The 23,089-nt window shown below is 38.6% G+C and overlaps 1 protein-coding gene across 1 annotated transcript; it reads right to left on the reverse strand.

Annotated features, from left to right (window-relative positions):
* Positions 1–10,736: 10,736 nt before the first annotated feature.
* On the reverse strand, positions 10,737–21,696 carry fgfr4 (fibroblast growth factor receptor 4). Its single transcript, XM_077196725.1, has 20 exons — positions 20,999–21,696; positions 19,860–20,043; positions 18,029–18,210; positions 17,803–17,941; positions 17,312–17,572; positions 17,126–17,215; positions 16,873–17,039; positions 16,632–16,755; positions 15,713–15,903; positions 15,473–15,611; positions 15,188–15,381; positions 14,938–15,083; positions 14,729–14,850; positions 14,526–14,636; positions 14,251–14,441; positions 13,470–13,592; positions 13,113–13,183; positions 12,740–12,877; positions 12,552–12,657; positions 10,737–12,460 (listed from the first exon to the last, which is right to left on the reverse strand). Exons 2-20 carry the CDS (start codon positions 19,948–19,950, stop codon positions 12,284–12,286), a joined length of 2,763 nt encoding a protein of 920 aa, XP_077052840.1. The 5' UTR covers positions 19,951–20,043; positions 20,999–21,696; the 3' UTR covers positions 10,737–12,283.
* Positions 21,697–23,089: the final 1,393 nt, after the last annotated feature.

Genomic DNA, 23,089 nt, shown 5'->3' on the forward strand with positions numbered 1-23,089 from the left:
AACTTAAAATCATTCGCCTGATTATTATTAATTTATTATATTTGTACTTTTTGTTTTGAATTGTATCTACAAATCTTATACAATGCCATAAATAAAATAAAATGAAATAAAAAACAAATAAACAACATTTAGGACTAAAAGTATAAATCATTAGCTTGATTATTTCTTTATTTCTTTATTTTTTATATTTTGTTTTTAATTGTATCTTATACACTGTAATAAATAAACAAATTAATGAACAAACAAACAAACAAACATGGTAAAACATAAAACGTATATATTTGCTTAAATTTAATTAAACTTAAATATTTGCTTTCTTTATATTTTAAATACCATTGAAATGTCTCAATGCCAAGACATCAAGTTGCCATGACTTAAAATGTTCCATTATTGTAATTTTCAACAATATTAAAGTATTTTCAATAAACTGATCAATTTAATAGAGTAACAAAGGCACAATGACATGTTCCTAATTGACAAATAAACAAAAATGGCAAACGGTCATAAAGGCAACCATATTATGTGTTCATTCCCCAATGCATGGTGGGAAGGAGGCAAATTGGTCCGGATTTGTTTTTTTCAGTGTCTGAAAAATGTTTAAAGACTTTAATGAATCATTAATCCCACTCACCTGCTGTCTCTTAAACATATACAAATCACAGTATATCATAGAAAATGTACATAAATGTACACAAAATGAATAAAGCAATATTTACAACTAGTATTTTTTTACAGTGTATGTGACCTGAGATGTTTTTGGTGTGCAAGGAACGACAAACAGAGGTGAAGCTGGGAAGGAAAGAGAGACAGCACCGAGAGCCCCGGGGACCGGCTGCTGGTAATGGCTTTTGACGCTCACTTCTTCCGTAATTTGCCGATTAATGGGTGACAGATGCGCTGAATGCTTCTGTGCATGGAGCCAGCCAGGAGAGGATGGACCGGGAGTGCTCGTGGGATGAGATAATGCCTATGAGAGGAAAAAGAGTTAGGACCCTCTATCAGCCTCTCTCGCCCGCTGCCCCAGTGTGATTTCCAACAGATGTTCAGCACAGAGAGAGTCGCTTGCCAGTAAGTTCAGCATCCTGAGAAATCTCTGGATCGGGGTTTTAGACCGGGAAAAGTTTGAGACGTGGAGTCAACAATCTAACAGGGTCTTTGAAACCTGTGAAGGTTCTGCAGGAGGCCTGGGCGACAGATATGAACGTGATTTTTGGTGACACTTTATTTTGACGGCCCCCTTTAGACATTCTACTAACTAACTATACGAACCTTTGCAACTATATGACAACTAACTCAATTTAAAGCAGCCTATTAGTAGACTGTCTAAATCTCTGCTAACACTTTATTTCGATGGTCCCCCAACAGACATTCTACTGATTTAAAATGTTCCGTCTTTATGTTGTTTCTACATTAATTTGGAGATTAAATGTTAATATAAAAATATATTAAAAACTTTTCATATCTTCATTATATTTGTACTTTTTTACATTTTGTTTTGAATTGTATCTACAAATCTTATACAATGCCATAAATAAATAGCATGACTAAAAGTTTAAATTAGTTGCATGATTATTTTTTTAATGAAATAAAAACTTTACATTTTGTTTAAAATTTTATCTTATACACTGCTATAAACAAACAACTTAATGAACAAACAAACAAACATGTTTAAACATAAGAATTAATTATTTATTACTAAAATATATTACAAACTTTAATGTTAGGTGCAATTAATCGCGATTAATAACAGAATGTGAGATTAATTAGTTATGTTTTCAGTTATTTTATTAATGGACAGCACTTATATATACATACATACATACATATATACAAAGAAAATAAACATAATACATTAATACATTGATTAAATTGAAATACATTATGGCAGAATTCTGGCACAACTAAAAGGTTTACACTTTAAAAGGAGTTTCTAATTGCCATTTTTGCATTTTGATTGTGAACAATTTACAATACATGTTTTTTCAAGCACTCTAATTTTACAACACAGTGTGTGTGTGTGTGTGTGTGTGTGTGTGTGTGTGTGTGTGTGTGTGTGTGTGTGTGTGTTTGTGTGTTTGTGTGTGTGTGTGTGTGTGTGTGTGTGTGTGTGAGTTGTGTGTGTGTGTGTGTGTCTGTGTGTGTGTGTGTGTGTGTGTGTGTGTGTGTGTAGAGAGTTGTGTGTGTGTGTGTGTGTGTGTGTGAGTTGTGTGTGTGTGTGTGTGTGTGTGTGTGCACTGTAAAAAAAATTGGCTGCCTTAAATGCAATCAGCTTGAATTTTTACAGCGTGTGTGTGTGTGTGTGTGTGTGTGTGTGTGTGTGTGTGTGTGTGCGTGCGCGTCCGTGCGTGGATGTATGTGTGTGCGTGTGTGTGTGTGCGTGCGCGTGGGTCCGTGCGTGGATGTATGTGTGTGTGTGTGTGTGTGCGTGTGTGTGCGTGCGCGTGTGTGTGTGTGTGTGTGTGTGTGTGTATGCGTGCGTGCGTGTGCGTCCGTGCGTGCGTGGATGTATGTGTGTGCGTGTGTGTGTGTGTGTGCGTGCGCGTGCGTCCGTGCGTGGATGTATGTGTGTGTGTGTGTGTGTGTGCGTGTGCGTGCGTGCGTGTGCTGAATGCTGGGTAGATTTCCTGCAGTGAGTTGCAGGACTCCGGATCTGAGGCCATCTCGCCCCCTCTAATCCCCCTTTCCTGTTTTGTGTAAATGCAGGGCCGCAGAGGAAGAGCGGGATTTATTTGATAATTAGGCAGATAATACCTTACAGCCAATTACCTGAGACGGGTGGGTTTCGAGTATGTTTTGTGAGCGTGAGCTTGTGGAAGAGGTGGTGACGCCCGTATCCCTCCACACTTGTTAATAAACACTCACAGATTCAGATTTGCAAAAATCCTTGTTAGTCGGGTGAATCAGTGCACATGGAAGCGAAGCATCTAATTGAACGCTGTCAAGAAAACAGGCGAGCGTCGGAATCTGGAAGAGTTTGTGGCTTTGCAGTCCTGCCCAAGCAATTTCACCCTGCACTCGCTTCTCCACACACATAAATATGGCCATGGATCAAAGCCTGGCCCACAAAATAGCATCAGTGTGGAGATGCTTCTGTAATGTGGTTTCGGGTATTTTTAAGACCGAATGACTGCGAGAAAATCTTTTTGCAGTGAATGAGTTTTTAAGCCCTGTAATCTGATCAATTTTCATTCGAAGCTGAAATGGAAAAGAAAGGAATGTGCTCTAAAGGAAAAGACAGATTTAGATTCAGCCAAATTAGTCTGTAAAGGAAGTCCTTTGTTTATTTTCAGCTGTAAATGGGATCTCCTGTCAGCACGGCATTTGCCTTGGCCTTCACACTTCTGTTTATTGGTATCTGTGGGCAAAGGATCCCCTGCAAGTCCCTCCATAATTTGAGGAACATCCATATCAATCTCTGGCTGACTTGGTCTGGATGTTTACAGAGGTTCAAGGAGACACGCATTTGAGACAATGAGCCAATTGCTTATTTTGGAAAAGGCATCCTTTGGTCTTTAAGACATCTTTAACACACTTTTAACTTCCTTGATGTATAAGGCGAATTTGAACTCTGTTGCATGCGGGATCCCTTTCTTTAAATATAAAAATATTCTATTACACTTTTTTTTTCTCAATGGTCCACTCTATACATTCTACTAACTATATAATTTTGCAACTACATGTCAACTATCTCTCATTAGAGTATTAGTAGACTGCAAGGTTAGGGTTCGGGTTAGTAGAATAAGTTGTCATGTATAGTCTGTAGAATGTCTAAAGTGGACCATCAAAATAAAGAGTTAGCAGATATTAAGCAGACAGTCTACTAATACTCTAATGAGAGTTAGTTGACATGTAGTTGCAAAGTTACTTGTAATTAGTAGAATGTCTAAAGTGGACCATTGAAATAAAGTGCTACCAAATATGCATGTATTGGTCTGTTTATAAATTGTGAGACAACATGTTCATGTAATAACATGTATACTAAATAAAAAGTAAAATAATAAAAAATTAATAGGTAGCCTATATTGCCAAAAGAACTGATACAAAAATTTTCTGAATTTTTTTTTCTTTGTAATAAGTATTTTTTTCACTGTTATAGTAATTTTACATGTGATAATCTGAAGAAAAACAGGTTCAGTTCAAATTGTGCAACATTTTTCACAAAAAATATTATTTCTAAGCAGCTTTACAGAGAAACACTTTTTTTTTACAATAATTTGTCAAATATATATAGTTTTTATTAATATTTTAGATTAGATTTTATTTGTACATATTCTGTTTTCATTTTTTGTATTTTTGATTGTTTTGTTTTAAAATATTTCAAAAACATTTTTATTTAAAATGTATTAATTTATATTTTGGTTTTAGTTATTTTAGTACTTTTAACTTATTTCAGTTTGTTGTCCAAAGCAACATTTCTATTTTTCATTTTATTTAAGTTATTAATCTAATATTAATATTTGATTTATTTCAGCTTTATTTCAATTGAATTTTTAAAAAAAAAATAGTTCTAGCTTTAGTTAACGATAACAACACTGGTCTTTAGATAGCAGAATAAACCAAAACCTTTTAGGGGGGCCTGGGACCCCAGTTGGAAAACCTCTGGTTTAAAACACAACAACATGTATTACCAGACTTTTCTGCAATATATGACATTTTAGCCATAGAAGATAAATTATAGCACTTTTGTCTGATTTTATTGTTGATTCGACAGACAGGTTATTAAAACCTTGATAAACAGCTTTGGAGATTGTCTTTCTCCATTCAAGATCTGTAACTGAATGGGGCCGCCAAGATGGCCGCCAAGTGGATTGACTTGCCTAAAAATGACTTTTATATTTCTCATGTAAACATACTAATGAGTTGAAATGCTATTTCCACTTCATTAAAGCCCAGACATTTCCCTCATTTTGGTCTTAACTTAAAGTTATACAGTGTGTCATGCCTCAACATTCAATGTCTGGAAACTTGCTCTTTTACACTCTGATCCACTTCATTGGAAGCTGGCGTTTTCCACAGTCTTGGGCTGGATCCCAGTCTGTGCCCTCGGAATGCGTGTCGCTCCTTAGTTGAAGTGTTCGCGTGGAAGATCACATCGTGTTGGTTTAGCCATTCGATACTGACAAACATTTATTCACCCCTCCACCCTTTCTCGTCGCCCTCTGCTGTGCCGCTCCAGGTCATTAAAAACTTGTCACAGTTTGGGCCGGTTTAAAGGATTGGCGTGGATAAGTTGCCGTCACACATCTTGTTGTGGGAATGCTGATAAAGTGGGTTGGTTTGGAGATTATGGCAGACTATGAAGGGAAGTGAGGCGGTGAAGGGGCCCAGATTCCCCATTCCGATTGTAGGGGCCCCAACCCACTCCTCCCATGCTTGAAATCCAAGCCAAATCAATTACACTCCCCCAGCACCTCAGAAATTACAGAGCAATAAATAACCCCTCAGAAAATATGAAGGAGTTATAAGGGTCTGCAGGCGGTGGTGAGGCCCATGGCTTCTTCATGGTTCCCTCTTCTCCCCCTCCTTCCGTCTCTTCCTCTTTCAGTGACTTTAGTTTAGGTCCCCTTGATTCATCTCTAGTTTCAGGGCTTTCTGTTGTCCATGACCTACAGTCCCGCTTTAGGATATATGATCCGGTGTGTAGCAATCGCCCTGGTTCTCCTGTAGCCAACAGGGATTGTGGGACATTTATATTGTTTCCTGAGTTCTTGGTAGTCCTTAATGGAAGCCAATATCTCACATTTTAGAATTTCCCAGATATTTTTTGTTTCATTTATGTCTTTTCAAAGCTGTCTAAATATACCATATTTAAATTATGATATTTATTATTTATGAATGTTTATTCTAATTAATTATAGTAATTAATACTATTAAATTTAATAAAGTAGCATTGCATTTAATAATAAAATAAAAATTCTGTATTTTTCTTTAATTAAAGCTGCAGTCTGTTTTCCTTTTTGTCGCCATCTCTGTTCGAAATCTGCAATTGCAGTTATTCACGGAATTATCAACTTTACGTGGGTTGTGCCTCGGCACGGCACAGCGCGGGTGAATCCAATGTTTGAGGAGAATGTGCGGCTGTCAGTCGCCGTGCCGGTGTGGATACTGGCATTCGGAATCCCAGATTCAACTTTTTGGAAGTATGACCAACATAAGAATTATCTCCGGAAAATGTCTTCTGAACAAGTAACATCCAATTTTGTTCTGACCAACCAAGGGAAAAAAAGCATTGCAGTAAATCGCGCTAATTAAATCTAACGATCGCTTATCATATCACGTCAAACCGTGCAAATTATACTTTGTTCTCAAATTGTTAATGTTAACAACATCAGCATTGCGTGACTACATTTAATGCCCTTCCGATATTATCCTTGTTTTCGCATGGGCCCGGTTGCCTTCTCTTTTTTTCTGTAGCCACTACGAAGTCGAAACGAAGTCTTTTGCATTTTACAACGGGTGAATCTTCAGTTGTCACTGGTGATTGTCGTTTGAACCTCTCTGGATCCGCCATCAAATTGATAAGTTTAATTATATCAAGTGCTGTGAGAAAAGACTATAAATTTCCACCTCCAACATCCTCACACACAATATAGCCACTACCCGGGACACCTTGTTTATGTGTGCGTGACGTAATGACACAAAGACATGCTCGAATTTCCCGCGGAAATCCAACAGTATCACTGGAATTAAAGACATTATTACAGTCTTACCGTTTTGAATCGAGCAAGGCAAGAAGATAGTTTTGAACACTGGCTGGTTATGTACTTGCTCAAAAATTTATTTTTGGATAATTTTTGACCCAAAACAAGTTACAGACTGGAGCTTTAAATAAATAAATCATAATTGTATTCATTAATTTATTTTTGAGATGTAACTTTCATGAAGACATGTAGAAAGTTTCTTAAAGGGTTAATTCACCCAAAAATTTCAATTAAATAATTTACTCATCCTCAAGCCATCTAGGTGTACATGACTTTCTTCTTTCAGCCAAACAAACACAAAGAGTTACATTAAAAAAATATCATGGCTCTTCCAAGATTTATAATGGGAGATTTTGAAGCCCAAAAAAGCGCATCCATCCATTAAAAGTAATCCATACGACTTCAGGGGGTTAATAAAGGCCTTCTGAAGCGAAGCGATGCGTTTTTGTAAGAAAAATATCCATATTTCTAACTTTATAAACTGTAATCACTGGCTTACGGTAATGGCCGTACGTGAGTCGAGTTCTGACTCATGAACTAGAATCGTGTACAGCCGTTAGGATGGTTGAGGGTGAGTATTATTGGATCATTTTCATTTTTGGGTGAATTAACCCTTTAATGCTGTGATTCAGCTACACCAACACACTCACATGGCAATTCGCAACTATTTTGCGTTGAGGTGATGAATTTATATGTCTCATTCGTACCTGTTTATATCCTCTCCTTACACCCACTGACGGTAAGGTTTAGGGGTGGACCCTCATGCTTATATTTGCTTTTTTTTTTAACTTTGTTTCCATAAGAATTACATTGTGCAAATTAAATTGCCATCTCGTACAATTTCTAGTTTTCTCATGATCGGATTGGCTACACCATAATAATCAGGTAAACCATGATGTATTTACTATATACAATATAATTACAATTGCTTCGATTTTTTATCAATTCGTTCTCACCACTCACTGTACGAAAATATTTGCTCCTTCATTAAAAACAACATTTAGACGTGTTTTGGCTAATAACAGAATGTTTTCTGACCTGACCTGACAGACTCCGCTTATCACCACACAAAATAAACTCCTTTTAAATCCTTACATAACCAGTGTTTCCCAAAGACACATAGAATAAATGTTTGCGTAAACTATTTCCATCCAGTTGTACACGTAGCATGCTAGTGACTGAAAATCCCCTGTGCGGTCTCAGAAATGCTAAGCTTGTTTTTATCAATTTAAGCTAAAATTAACTGAAAACAACAGCATTAATTGTTATGTCTACTTGCAAACTAGTTAACTAAAGAAATGTCTAGGTTTACTCATTGTGAAGACCAATTTAAAGCAATTCTCTCAAATTTGAGCCTTTATTAAACATGTTAGCGTTTACAGTGTAGTGAAGAGCTCATGGAGAGATATACGAGTCTGACGTCAATATTAACTGGAATGTCAAACTCCACTATATAATCCAGCAGAAATCTTCAACATAAACTCTGACGTATGCCAGGCCATGTTCTGACAGTCCATTTCAACAAAGAAGTCCAAACCTGTGTGGAAGCGTAAGAGCCAAAATAAAATGGCGCCATTTACAGGGGATGTTTACCCTTCACACTTCCTGGCCTCACACACTCTAAGCATTACCCACAGAGGCTCTGTGTATAGACAAGTGTTCAAATACTTCCCTTGATCAGCAGATAGAGAGAAAGAGAAAACACACACACACACACACACACACAGATAAGCCATTGTGCTCTCGTCCGGAGCACTGGGCTGAAGGCTAAGCGGTTGCACATTAACTTTGAACTGCTGGACGGTTAGCATGACTCAAATACAGCCAGTCCTCACATCATGTGTGTAAGAGTGAGAAACTATACAAGATTAAATATTATATAACAAGAGAAATCAGTTTTGTGAATGAGTCTGATGTTTGTGTGTGTTTTTCTTCACTAAGTGAGGGAATAAGTCCTGATTAAGAGAGATTTTGTACGTGTGTGACCTTAATTGGAACAGGATACAGGAAGGCAAACAGCTGATGTAATATTCTAAAGTAATTGCTACATAATTACTCTGGCTGGCCTTACTGCACTACTCACTGGTTTCTGGAGATAAAAATGACATTGACATAGTGTGCCCACAGTAAGATGTTTCCATTGCCATACGTTCTGTTATTACTTTGCTCTTTAGCAATGTCACTCCTCAAGAAGTTTTGTTAATAAGGTTGACAAATTATGCAATGTTGCATGCAACATATCACATGTTTATCCTAAGTATGTTTTCAGGGCTACACGTGTGCGAAGAGGAATATGTATCAGTTAGAAATACTTGGGAATCGATGGCTTGATGATATCAGATTGTAATAGTACTTTGATTTCCCTTGTAAAAAAATGTAGCATAGTTTTAAAACTTATTATGGAAATAATATAGGCTACTTTAAAATAAAATTAAGTGTGAATGTAATGTTTTTGGACACGTAATTATTTACAATTAAATAATATTTTACTCTAGTTTAAATTTATATTAAATGCAAATTATGTAGTTATAATAAATGCTGTTTTGAAGTGGCAGTTAAGTGCATCTTTATATGTAATTTCTTAATTCTATTTTTTAATATATATATATATATATATATATATATATATATATATATATATATATATGGTTAAAGTGTACTACCAAATGTCATAAGGCATTTACGGTAAATCATTTAACACCCTAAAATTAAAGTAAAATAAAGTACAAAAAATTATAATCAAGTACTTTACTCGTGCTTTAGTATGTTAGTCAACAAAATAAGAGTATTTCAAAGATAATTAAAAAAAAATATTATTACAAAAGGGCACTTTTTAAAGATGGTATATATTCATTTATCATCATTTACCAGGTTATTTAGTGCACAGTTCTGCTAGCAATGCCACGTTTATGGGTTAAAATGCTTGAACTGATTAACTGTATATCCTGAACTTGGATAAATGCATTAAATATTGCGGATGTTCAGCTACATTTGGTAGTAACTGCTTGTCTGGCTATTACTGGATCACCTCTACTTCTTGCTGCAAGCATTTTTTTTTTTTTTTATCAGTAACACCAGAACAGTGATTAGGTCTTGGGATGAGTCAAGAAATATCTTAAAGGTTGGTGGGCTTGAAAAAATTGCTTACTGTAAATTATTTGCAACGAAGACAAACTAGGCGGCTTCCAAAAAGCAGTAACTCACAGAAGAGATACTGTTTGACTGAATTGAGGTTAAGTCAAATTCAATCACCAAAGACGAAATGGCCGCTACTGACGGATTCTGAAAGACACTGAAAACTTACAGCATTGAATGAATTGCCTATTAACTAAAAAAACAACAAAAACAAGGTCAATTCTAGTATGTTTTGGCAGGGACATTTCCAAGGACAGCTCCAGCCAACAAAATCAGGGACTGTCCCCGGACAACACGGACATCTGGTCACTCTATGAACAAAAAAATGAAGTAAGAAGCCAGAGCTTGATACAGTCCAGGGCATTTGGTAGGCTGGATTGGGCCTTTGCCCTTTGGCTAAACATGCAGGACATTCTAAGAGGAGAGACGCCTAGTCCATGGTGGACAAACTCTTATCTAACCAACACCAGCTGGCTGAGATTGTCTCCATGGAGAGACAGACACATGTGGACTGTAGTGATAGTTGTCCCGATAATTATCCCATTTCAAAATGGTTTGTTACACATGAGAGATAAGTAAGTGATGCAGTAGACTTGCGTCTAGACAATTTAGATGGTGACACTGAGGTGTGATCAGATAGTCAATCTGCATGATTGAAGCAGACGAAATACTAACAAAGAATTGTGTGAAAAGAATGCATTGATCTGATGTTTATGGAACAAATACTGGCCTTAAATACTAACTTAAAATAAGCGTTTGATCAGAAATTCAAATCCCACGCTAAACCTGCCCATCACAAACCGTGTGGCTATAAACCTAGTTCCAGTTTCTTCAAACAGTTTCTCAGAAATTCAAACATTATCAGCTCACGCATTCACAGAAACAAGATACAAAAATGGCTCAGTATTTTAAATTATACTTTATTTAATATAAAACAAACAATAAACAAATAAATTAAATATTTCTAAAATAATTCTTTAGAGGGGAAATTTATAATAACATCGATTGTTACAATGGGGAATACACAAATGGAATGTCATGTGTTTTATAATTCGTTGTACAATGTTTTTGCACACAAAGAATGTGCTTTTACAATTTTGGAGGTGTCATGGACTGCTTAAGAGTTTATTTCTTATTTAGAGGTCAAACATCACTGTAGCTGCCTGAAAAGAAGTAAATCGAAATTGAACAATTTTGCTCTCATTGGGGAAATTAAGCACCAATGGTCCCAGAATATGCCCAAAGGGAACCGTACGTCCCTGGCTGAGAATGCAAAGTACTGGGTAAATTAACTTGAGAAAAGCCATTGGCTTCTTATCAGCTTGTGGGATGAGGCTTTGCATTCCCTGAAGGACATTGCTGAGTTGGTTTAGAAAGGCCAGCATTAGCATTTGTATATTAAAAGATAGTTCAGGATAAAGATGGGCAGCTGGAGCCATTCGCATAATAAGGGGCTTTCTCATTTGCACACAGGCCTTAGACAGCCCCCCAATCACCCTAGCCAGCAGTCACACACATTACAACTGCATGAGACCATTGTCCACTTCGGCCTATGCCAGGATCCCGCAAACAAGCCGGGGTGGTTAAAAGGTTACAGCCAAACAATGGAGGATTCACCATTTGAAATCAATCAATATTAAGGCATTTCACATTCATTCGAGTTCTTTTCTTCCGTACAGTACTGACAATTGAAGCGTTGCTGGTCAACGGGTTGTCTCAGTTTGAATGGGGTGAATGGTCGGGGAGATGACCACGACAAACCATGCTTACCAAACGGTGAGGCATGAAATGAACAGAACAACAGGAAGTTGAGTTCTTAGAGGTTTAGCCTTGACAGTGTACAATGGTACGAGCAGCGAACAATAGCTATTGTAAATGTGTCGATTGTTTAGGGATAGCTTCGGAATAGATTTACATAATTTCTTCACCTAAGTAACACCTTCACTTTATATCATTTAGAATAATTTATAAAATGTAATTGTCTTCTGTAATGATATGTACATAAAATATTTTAAGATATTCACAGGAAATCCAAAAATCAGGCACTTTGCTGCCACTACAACATGCAAGATCCTGAGATTTAAGACAGTTTTTTTAAATAAAAAATGTAGAATAATTTTATATAGAGAGAGATTTATATTTATCAACGCTATTCGCTTTTAATATCAAAATAAATGTTCTCTTTTTTTTAAAAAAAAATCTGGTTTGAATACGCTCCTGTATGCTGCTCCAATATAGCTTTCTACATCTAGCAGCACCCATTCAATAAAAACTCATGACCAGTCCTAGTAGAAATCTGATGATATGAGAGTGAAAATGATTCATCACCAAGTTTCATAGTGCCAAGCATCGTTATAATGTTCTTAGGCATAACAACAAAGGGGAAAATCCTTGTACCACTTTTCATAGCAACATCTGATGTCCACAAGCTTGTGCCCCAAAAAGGCCTATCGCATCGTCGTCTTGAGGTCCATCCGAGAGCGCACATCTTGGTAGCCAAGGAGGCATGGGACAGTTGACATAGCATCATGGGTAAACACTGAATCATTGTCTGAAGAGCAAGAGCTGGAGGTGTCCTCACAAGATGGGGAGTACTGTTCGAAAGGGGTGGATAGGTCCAGGTACTAAAAAATGTAAAAATATGAATGGTTTAGAGGTTTGGATACAAAAACAGCAACTTGTGGGACTCAAACTTTTGTTGAAACAGGCGTTTACCTCATCTGAAATGGACACCAGCACCCTATCAAGCTCTCCCACAAGCTGTTTGAATGTTGGTCTTTGTGTTGGAACCGCATGCCAGCACTCTCTCATCTTCATGTAGCTATAAAAGCAATTTAAATATAAGTAAATCCCATTAAAGACTCAAATTAAACATATTTTATGGTGAACAGATTGATGCTTACAGTTCATGGGTGCAGTTAGAAGGTTTGTCCATTCGATGACCTTCCTTCAGCAGCTTAAAAAGCTCCTCTACCGGTATCCCAGGGTACGGCGATCCCCCCAGTGTGAAAATCTCCCACATCAAAACTCCAAAGGACCAACTGCGGAAGCAAGAGACCAAAAATGTCAGTGCACCATGAAGGATAATCAGCTTGAGCCGTTCTAATTCAATCCTCTTGTTGGGAGCATATTTTAGTCATTAAAAACGTCCACCATCTAATCAGGATTAAACTATACTGGTGCATTCTGGTTAATCTGAACGGACCGGCATTCCAGCAAGGGAGATCCCTGCTCAGCTGATTCTTTGGCATAGCTTTAATGATTAGCCAGACTTACACATCGCTCTGGTGTGTGTAGACTCTGTCAAACAAGGCTTCTGGTGCCATCCATTTCACTGGCAGACGTCCCTGAAATTGGAAACAACAGGGTTGAGAGTGGGACAGTTAGCTGCCACACAGTCCGAGCCAAAGCACTCCACCTCCTTTTGATCCACAAAAATATGACTGCCCATTCTTTCGCTAATCCAAGCCCCCCTTTCCCCAATTATCTTCAATTAAGCTTTCTGCCAATCAGTAAGGACACATTACACATCTGTCTTTCAAAGCATTAATGCATCAAACAGGGCCATGCAGTCCTGCTTACAAATGGGATGTCTTCAAAAGAGCAAAAAACTTGAATAGAATTGTTACTTACATTAGTGGTTTTTTTGTAGTAATCGATTTGATGCACTCCTCTTGCCAAACCAAAATCTGCGATTTTCATCACGTTGTCCTCTGTCACAAGAACATTCCTTGCTGCTAAATCTCTGTGAATGCACTGATTGGAAAAAAAAGAGATTTCTATTTAGTTAAAATGGCACAAACAATGTTTCGCAGACTCTTTTCCGCTTATGGTAAGTAGATAAACATGTTCACATTGAGGCTAGAGTTTTGTTCCCGCAAACCAGATGAAACAGAAATTAAAGCTACTTTCTATATGAGGTCTGCTGTATAAATCAACATATAGCAAGCAACATTTGCAAAAGTTTAAACAAGCCGAACTTTAAATAGACTTGGACTTTACAGAAAAACAACACAGAGCTGATTTCTGATGTAAATGCATGTCATTAAGTTTATTTTGGTTTTCATTTGAAATAGAAGTGGTATTTGAGGATTGAAAAAGAGGACGAAAAAGGCCCCTGGTTTGTGGCCCTTAATGGAGGGGTTTCAGACGACTACATTCTTAGCAGGCCACAAAAAGCTAGTAATACGATCCAGTGCACAGGCGGGTCCGAGGGCCTGCTTGCTAACAGATTTATGGCAGTGCTAAAAAGGACAAAGCCCACAGAGACAGGATGGACACAGCGGTAAACACGACACACCACCACTCCACTAAGGAATGCTTGGCATCACGTGTCAGACAAAGGGACGTGTTGATAAGATGCAGGGGAGGCTGGTCTCAAACCAAAGCTAATTGAGCCCTGCAAGCAACTTACTCTTTTGGAGGCCAGGTACTCCATGCCTCTTGCCACTTGGTAGGCGCAGGAAACTAAGTCTTTGAAGGTGAGCTGTTCCTCAGGAACCTTGGTCACATCAAAGGTGTAGTCCATGCCTGGAGGTCGACGAGCTCTGAGGTATTCCCGTAGGCTACCCTTAGACGCATATTCAACCAGCACGTAAAGTGGACCTGATCCAGAAATATAAATTGAAATGAAGTCCAATGTCCAAATGAAATTAGTACAACCATGAGATGTCCCTGTGTTTAACTTACCATCCTGTGTGCAAACACCAAGAAGATTTATGATGTTCTTGTGCTTGTCCATCACCTTCATTAGCTCCATCTCAGAGATGAGGTCTGCCAGGTCTTTGTCAGTTGCATCGTCTATAAAATAAAAAAAAACAGAAAAATCCTTCTTAGTCTGAAATTCAGAAATGCTTAACACTTGAATACGATATCTATAAGTACAAACGTACCTTTTAGCATTTTAACAGCTACAGTTGCCGTTTGATCTTGATTTTCTCTGTTTATCCCATAAGCCTCAGCTCTCACTACTTGACCAAAACAGCCCTCTCCAAGTGGTTTCCCTAAAGTCAAACTAGCACGAGAGAATTCAAATAAATAGTCAGTTCACCATCATATAAAATAAACATCTTTTACAGCTATGGTTGCTAGTGCTACTTACTTCTCCCTTGGAAACTCCCAGTCAGGGTCATAAGGCAATTCAAACTCCATAACTCCAGCCAGCATTGGGGAACAACTGGAGGAAAGACGAGCCACCCTCATCAGTGACGCACTTGATTTTCCAGAAGAATTGGACTCTACAGAATACTGAAATAGGGTCCAAAACATACAGGATTAGAAACTAGAATGCTCTGCTGAATACCATGTTCTTGGGGAATTATCATGAGGATTGGTCAGAAGTGTCATCTTACCTGTCTGCGTAGAGGAAATTTGGAGAGTTTCTGCACTGGGAGCGTATCAAAAGGCTCCCGACTGGGATGAACCTGCATGCGGCATAGGACCACGATAACTATGGCCATCACCAGTGCCAGGAAGCCAGATGCATAGATGATGATATCAGTGTACTTGGACTCTGTAAGGTCTATCTCCTTGGACACGTCCTCCTCTGTGGAATTGATAAGTTTTCTTTACTTGTACCTAGTCACAAGCAATATTTATGATTTGTGTCGTCAATGAGTCTATACAAATAAATCTACCTAATAAGACTGTAAGCCAAGCAGACTGATGAGAGAATCCAATAGAGTTTCCTGCCAAGCAGGTGTATTCCCCAGCATCCTCCATTGTAATATTGGTAAGATATAAGACTTCCACTTCAGACATGTTCAAGCTTCCTGTCTGAGAAGGTGGAAGAAACAATCAAAATGCTCATTAATTCCATACCGATCTGGTAATGTGATGTACCTCCAGAAAAGTGTAATGAATGACTTGCTCAATACCTTCACAATCTTCACATAAGGAATGCCATCAGGCCCATAACGACTGCCATTCATCTCTATGTGCTTTAGCCACTGGATGTGAGGCTGGGCATCACTGTAGACTTTACACAGGAACTGGGCATCTCCACCCACTACAGCTGTAATGTTTTTGGGTAGACCAGCTTGAAGGATGGGTCTGTGTGGAGAGCGTTCTGAAAGAAGAAATCTGAAAGTTCAGTACTTTGATACAATATTCAAAAAATATTTACAGTTCTATCAAAATTCTCAACATCCCCCCAAAAATAATGTTATCAATGAATGTTAACATTCAATAGCATTTGAAGGAAGATAGTCTACGGCACAGGGATAGACAAGCAGCACTTCCAATGCTGATCAGCGCTCACTAATTAGTTCCATTAAGGGATTTTTTGAACCAGGCCCATGTATTGGGTCGCTTTGAAGTCGATGGGCTCTTTATTTCCTGTTCTTTCCCCCCTGTCTGCTAGGACAGTTTACCTCAGTGACCTCACGCCGGACTCTTAACAAACAGGTCTGTCACAGGTCAGGTAGAAAATTGGTCTGGACGCCTCAACCCACAGCGCTTCCAGGCACGTACCACAGACCGATGCCAATCCCCCAACCCGCATTCCCCTGCTGTGATGATATTTATTGCCCTTTTCCAGTGTAGTTCTTAAATATCTGTATAGACATGTAGAGCCTCGGGTGAACCCTGGTGCCTGTGGTGCAGCAGTGTGCCCTGTGGCTCTCTCTGAGGTGCATTTGGTGCCTGTCTCGCTATCTGACGCCACTGAGCTGCTGGTACAGGATCTCACTGATTTGATGCTTATTGGTTCTGACACTTGCTAAGCATGGCAGACTTGCGATGGCTCCTCGTGGAGCCAGGCGGCTGTCTAGAGCAGGCAAGCAGAAGCCCTCTTACCCAACACGTCCAAGAGGTAGGTGTGAGCAATGGACCCATATTTGTTCTCCACCACACAACTGTAGTTCCCACGGTCTGAGGGAACCACACTCTCCATGACCAGGCTCCAGTGTTGATGTCGTAGCTATGAACACAAAATGGTAATGTGTAAGCATGAGGCGGTGCTGATATTTATTGTGAGATTTTGAAAAGTTCAAGTTTGTTGGGATATCTCCAACAAACCAAAATATCAATCTCTCACCTTGATGCCTCCGATCCGGTGTTCTCCTCTGAATTCTCTGCCATTCTTTAGCCAGCGAATGGTGGGAAGAGGGTTCCCTGTGGCAGGGCAGCGGAATTTGACTGTGTTTCCAGCTGGGACTGCGTAGAGCTTCTTCTCCATCTTTTGAGTAAGAGTCCAGTATGGTGCTAAAATTTAAGAAACAATGGTACATTTCAAGCTATCACTCACGCAAATAAACGCAACTGAATGTGTAGTTACAATAAACACTAACCTCTGGAGATGTAAACCTGGTCATTTTCAATCTCAGGACCAGTGTCATCAATACCATTGTCCTCATCATCATCTCCTGATCCTACAGCATCTGCAAAGGAGCATTAAGGGTTCAAGTTATTAGATGAACATTCAAAAGAAAGGGTTATGAATGAGACTATTAATCTTCTTAACGGTCAGAACCAACCTGCCACTGTGATAGTGAAGTTGCGTAGAGCCTCTTTGGTGCCATGCAGCATACACACATACACTCCTGAATCTTCATAGGTGGCATCTGCAATCTCCATGACTGCTGCCCTTATCTGGATACGAGCATTGTGTTGCACCCGCATAGCACCCTTGAACCACTGGACAGCTCCAGGACGGTTTGTGTCACAACGGAGTTTTAGTACATCTCCAAGCTCTAGAAGTAGATGCTCTGATGTTTCCTCAGTTGGCTCCTCTGAAACTTTTTGGACAAAACGTGAAAAATAAAGTTGCTAATGGCACCACTATCACATTTAACTGAAGCTTACACCTTAGCTGTGACCTTTTAACTACATTATGTGGTTTGTCCTACTAAATACTCGTAATATGGTTTTCACTGCAATAAAAAGACAATGGCTGACCTGTCAGAGAATGATGGTAGATCAGCCCTGAAGATGAGAAGGTTAGATGTTATCAGATGCTATGGCTTACCTGATAAAACTTCCAGCCAGGCAGAGCGCATTGTTTGACCAAATGAGTTTTCTGCCTTGCATACGTACTCTCCAGCATCTTTCACGGAAACATTCACTAAAGGAAGAATGTTGACTTTGGAGAGGTTCTCAAGAAGAGGCTGCGGGGGAAACAAATGTAACATTACTCCCTCCTTCTTTAAGACAGAAAAAATGCACAATAGAGGATCTTTAAATCACTTTCTCACCGTAAGCGCTGTAAAAAATGGTGATCCATCAGGCCCCTGGCGATTGCTGTCCTTCTTGAACCATTGGAGACGTGTTGAGGCTGGCTGGTGGAGTTTACACACCAGTTTCACATGTCCTCCAACAAACACAGTAGCATTCTCAGGAAAACCAGGAATAAGAATTGGTCGAGAAACTCGGATATCTGGGGGAAAGGAGAAAAGGAGGTTTTGAACAACTACTCCTGTAAAGTCTGTAGAATAAACCACATTTAATAAACACTTCTAATTAACATAACAGCTCACTAATTGCTAACCGGAGCCTTTCTCACAGAGATCACCACTGTTTTGGAGCAAATCAGGCAAACAAAGCCACAAACAAAAGAGAGAACAGAAACACAATTCTTAGCTGAGAATGACCTAACTTTGACTTCACAGCAGTGTTTCTTGTGGCCCGGAGGTGAATGTGATTTTGAGCATTTGAGTGAAGAACACCCCCTGACCAAGCAATGTCACCTCCAGCACTGAAGCATAACATTCTTCCACAAACACACTAATGAACTTCATTGAATAAAACTAGGGCCTGGCCCGTATCTGACCCTGAAGAGGGTGTGAATGGTCAGCAGGAAAATAAAGAACAAACTAAACAAAACACACAAACACATGTGAAAATAGCCTGAATGGCTCAACTGGCAACTTTACATGAAAAATATGCCTCTTAAGAACACATTTTGTAGGGGTATGCAGTCTACATTTTTAGGTTTATCATAAGAGGGTAATTTGCAATCATGAAGTATCACAGTACTAACGGGCTAATGGAAAACTGCATTAGTCCAATAAATTCACAAAAGACTCAGGTTATTTCTGAATTTAAACTGTGTATAAAAGTTATATCAAATAATTATATAACTTTCTAGCTGTAGATAAATCAAATTATTACTATGAAATGCTTGTATTTTTAGTTCCTCTTCAACAAGTTCATTTCTGCCTCTTCTTGTTCGTTTAGCTCTGCATGTCTCACTTGCTTGGGTGGCTCGGCCCATTAAAGTCTTACAGTTGTCAAATGACTTTAATTTCTCCTGGCAGGAACTTAGTGGGGCATTGTTGGGCTGCACCACAGGGATTTTCAACCTTTATCACCTTCCTAGCACTGTATGTAGCTCACAAGTGTTCCGAGAAAGATGCTTTTAACGAAGACTTTGCCCCAGCATTGACAAGGGTCTACATCTTATGCCTTCATTCTCTAGACCTCAGAATGGTGCACTCAGGGTGAGCATATCAACAGCCTAACATAAAATGCCACATAAAGCTTTTAGGTAATCCTGTGATTTACAAAAAATCCTCTGATTTGTATACATGAGGCTTTTTCACACAAAAAACTCAGAGCCAGTTCTGTGTAAGTCTTAGCAGCTCTTGGAGATTATCGGATACCTCCCTGGCAGGTACAAAATCGAGACAAGCCAGTGTTTGTACAATTACATAGGAGACCCATCTTGCCCCAAACAACACCCCCCCCCCCCAACATCCCACAAGCCCCTGTTACTGGCACCGGGCCAGACAGATTTACACTTCCGAGCCTCGGGGCTTTGGAAGGATCAGGTAGCACTGTTTATGGCTCAAGAAAATACTGGGATTCTTTTACTCTCTAAACGATTACATCCTCTTAAACTTCCCCTGGACTTAAATTCTTCACAATCAGCTCGGCTCCTTTTATCATTTATTGAACATTCATCAGATATTCAAACTGTTTTGAGTAAAATTCTAAATATTACGTAACATTGACAACTTTGTATTTTATACTTGGAAAAGTTGGATTTGGGTGATTTCAAATGAAATTGTTAATTGTAATCCATACCTTTTGCCCGGACTTCCCTAGATGTTATGCTTCTTGAAAACGCCAGTTCCGTGAAGCAGATGGTAATGAAAACCTTAAAGATGCTCAACATCTTGCTGAGGTAATGTTTGTGTGTGTGTGGAAGACAGCTGGTCAGCTTCAAATGCTGACTCCAGGCATTGGCAACTTCACTGTAGTCACAAACCTGAGAGAAAACAGAACTGATTTACAAATCACAGAAGCTATTGTGAAAAATAAACCATTAAAATGAGATAAATGCATAATGCATTGCACATCCCAACCCTGCCCACTAAACCACATTTGAAAATGAATGTCCTATTGTACAACTACATCGTTGTTAGACAGTGTCTACCTCCTCTTTTACATGAATAACCCTCAGGTACGAATGTGCAGCAGTTAAGGACAGTTGTATATGAATAGAACCTGTACAGCGTGCTTTTGATGGGTCATTCCGATATCAACTCGTGAATTGGACCCGGAACATCTACGATTGCAACAACTAATTGTCCAAACTCTGAACTTTTAAAAATATATTTTAAAACAAAAATCATGTAGCCTACATGAAGATTTTTCCACGTATCAGCTTACTCCGAATATGCTTCTAAAATACTTATTTTGCTCAGCATGAGAGATAAATAAGAGCAAACGTCACGAGGGTACGAGGAGACACATGTGTTCTCAAAACATACGAGAATTTCACACCAGAGTGAGAGTTTGGTTAAGCTAAATAAATCCGTTTACAAGTGTGAAACCACTTGGTAGAGTTAATGAAAGTCATTTTGAGCGCAAGTAAACCTAAACAGAACCAGAGTCAGAAAACTGGAATTGAATGTAATCAATAAAAGTTTTCATTTACGATTCAAATTGAGCATTGCGTTTTTACGAAATTACCCAGCTGCGCGGAAATAACGCAAAAGCGAAGTTTAAAATAAACAGTTCTATTTAATTTACAATCTAATTAGCCTACTATAGGTCTATAAAAACTGGACTTCATTTGCAGTCTAATTTATCTGAAGCAACTAATTACTTAATAAATAGGCTACCAATTGATATATGCATTGGCTAATATTTATGCAACAAATCTGATCCTAAATTTAACCATATGCACAAAAAACAAAAACAAACAAAAAACATTTTACCTATTTTCGTGTGCCCTTTGCCCGATCCCTATGGGTTCGATAATTCGATAATGTTTGGTACTTAGTGCCCTTGAATCGCGGTGGCCATCGAGATACTCATGTGTCCTTTTTTCCCCCTTACAGATTCACAATACTTTATCCTTGGAAATCCAATAAGCAACTTTTGGGAAAGTCTGAGTTACACTGGTAAATCCATTAAAAAAATAAAACCAATAGACAGATAGTGCAAGGGTAAGACTACTAATCTTCGGATTCAAAGTCCAGTGCTGCTTTCCTTTGATGAGCTGTCTCGCGCTGTGCTCGTGAGAGCTCCCGACTCCAAACCCGCTATATATCCACAGAAATCAACGACCCGGTGGATTTAGATAGTGTCTATTTTTTCTTCTCAAAATGTAAAAAAAATAATTTAAAAAAAATCCAGCCTTAGATTGTGTGAACGAAAGCATCCAATACCAAACACATTGTAGCGTCCCTCTGTCTTATTTCACATGCATAATGTGATTTGCGCGCACTGACAGCGGAGTGGGGTTTTGCGCTCTCTCTCTCTCTCTCGCTTGCGTTTCTGTAGAATGATTTGCTCCACACAGCTTAAGTGAGGTTAAAACTGAAGAGCCCGAAGAGTCTCTCTCTGACAACCCTCTGCTTACACTCTGAGGCAGAGCAAGCGTCTGACTGGCAGTGGGAGACAACAGCACTCTGAGGGGAAGGTTCACAACAATGGACTAAAACCAGAGGGAGAGAGAGGGGGGGAAGGGGGTGTTAAATCCCCCACCCACAAAAACAAATCCCCAGAGGCAGACCCCAGAAATATAGACTATTTATATTAGAGATAGATATCTAGATAGATAGATAGATAGATAGATAGATAGATAGATGTGTACTCTTTGTTGGTTTGAAACATTTTGTTTGTTGTTTTCCATCCTTTTCCCCCCCGGAAATCTCCGAAAAGTTGTGTTTTATAATCTCTGGGCAATTACATCACCTAGACATTTTTTTTACTTTAAGCCCAATTCATAATATTACTTATTTCAGATATTAAAAGAAAAAAAATCATCATAGAATAGATTGATTAATGTCTTTTTTTTGTGAAGACTTTTAATTAACTTAGTTCTGGACAAAAACAAATCTGATATGTAAAAAGTAAACAATCCCACGCTTATGGTAAATAGACTGACTAAATAACTCTAAATTACACCTAGATTTATTGCATTGTAAATAAGCAGGAAAAACAAATTAGCCAGTTCCTTTGAAAAGTTCACGAGCTCTGTATTCAACAACTGTAAATTACACCTTTCCTTAATTATATTATTGTGTCATCTTTACCACTAATCCTTTCAGACGTGACGTCACAATGCACGTGTAATTGATTTATTAGTTGGTAATGCCAGGAATGTCTTTTTTCTTTTTCTTTTAATTCCTGGATCAACGTATTTGCGACTGATCATAGTTTGTTCAAAATAACACATTATTATGGAAAATAGGCTAATCACTGTTTCCTTTGCAAAGCATCTTATAGCGCATATTAAATTGGACATGCAGTTAATGTGAAAACTTTAATAGAATTGATCATGGTCAAGTTTCCGCGACAGTGCAGGTGTTATAATGAACTAAAGCCTGAGGCGGAGAGAGTGAGGCTTAAAGTGCTTGCGAGAAGGATCTGACGGGAACACTTGGTTTAAAATGATCCCGTTTCTCCCATTCATCAGCGGTCTGTGGCATAACGAGCCCCGCGGTCAAGTCCAGAGAAGAGTCTAACACTTCTCATCACACACACACACACACACACACACACACACACACACACACACACACACACACACACACACACACACACACACACACACACACACACCAAATGCACATTCATTTCACGCGCATAACTAATAAAGATGATCAAACGCATTATGTTGATCAAAGGCTAAACATTACTCATGAATAAATAAATAAATAACTTCTTTTCACTTCATACACACACTTAAAATCACTTTAAAACCAAACCAACATAACATTTTCACAAAGAACACAGACCAAATGTATTAGACAGACAGACAGATAGACATACAGACAGATATATAGATAGATAGATAGATA

The sequence above is a fragment of the Siphateles boraxobius genome, unplaced genomic scaffold (assembly GCF_051911475.1).
Source record: "Siphateles boraxobius isolate OS27281-9 unplaced genomic scaffold, OSU_SipBor_1 11, whole genome shotgun sequence".
In the NCBI taxonomy this organism is placed as follows: Eukaryota; Metazoa; Chordata; class Actinopteri; order Cypriniformes; family Leuciscidae; genus Siphateles; species Siphateles boraxobius.

Excerpts from the sequence above, each read along its gene's own strand:
- fgfr4 (XM_077196725.1), bottom strand. The coding sequence starts at position 19,950 with ATGTTGAGCATCTTTAAGGTTTTCATTACCATCTGCTTCACGGAACTG. Across the intron at positions 15,382-15,472 it reads TTGGCTTACAGTCTTATTAG|AGGAGGACGTGTCCAAGGAG; the intron begins GTAGATTTATTT and ends TCAATTCCACAG. Across the intron at positions 15,084-15,187 it reads AATTTCCTCTACGCAGACAG|TATTCTGTAGAGTCCAATTC; the intron begins GTAAGATGACAC and ends ACCCTATTTCAG.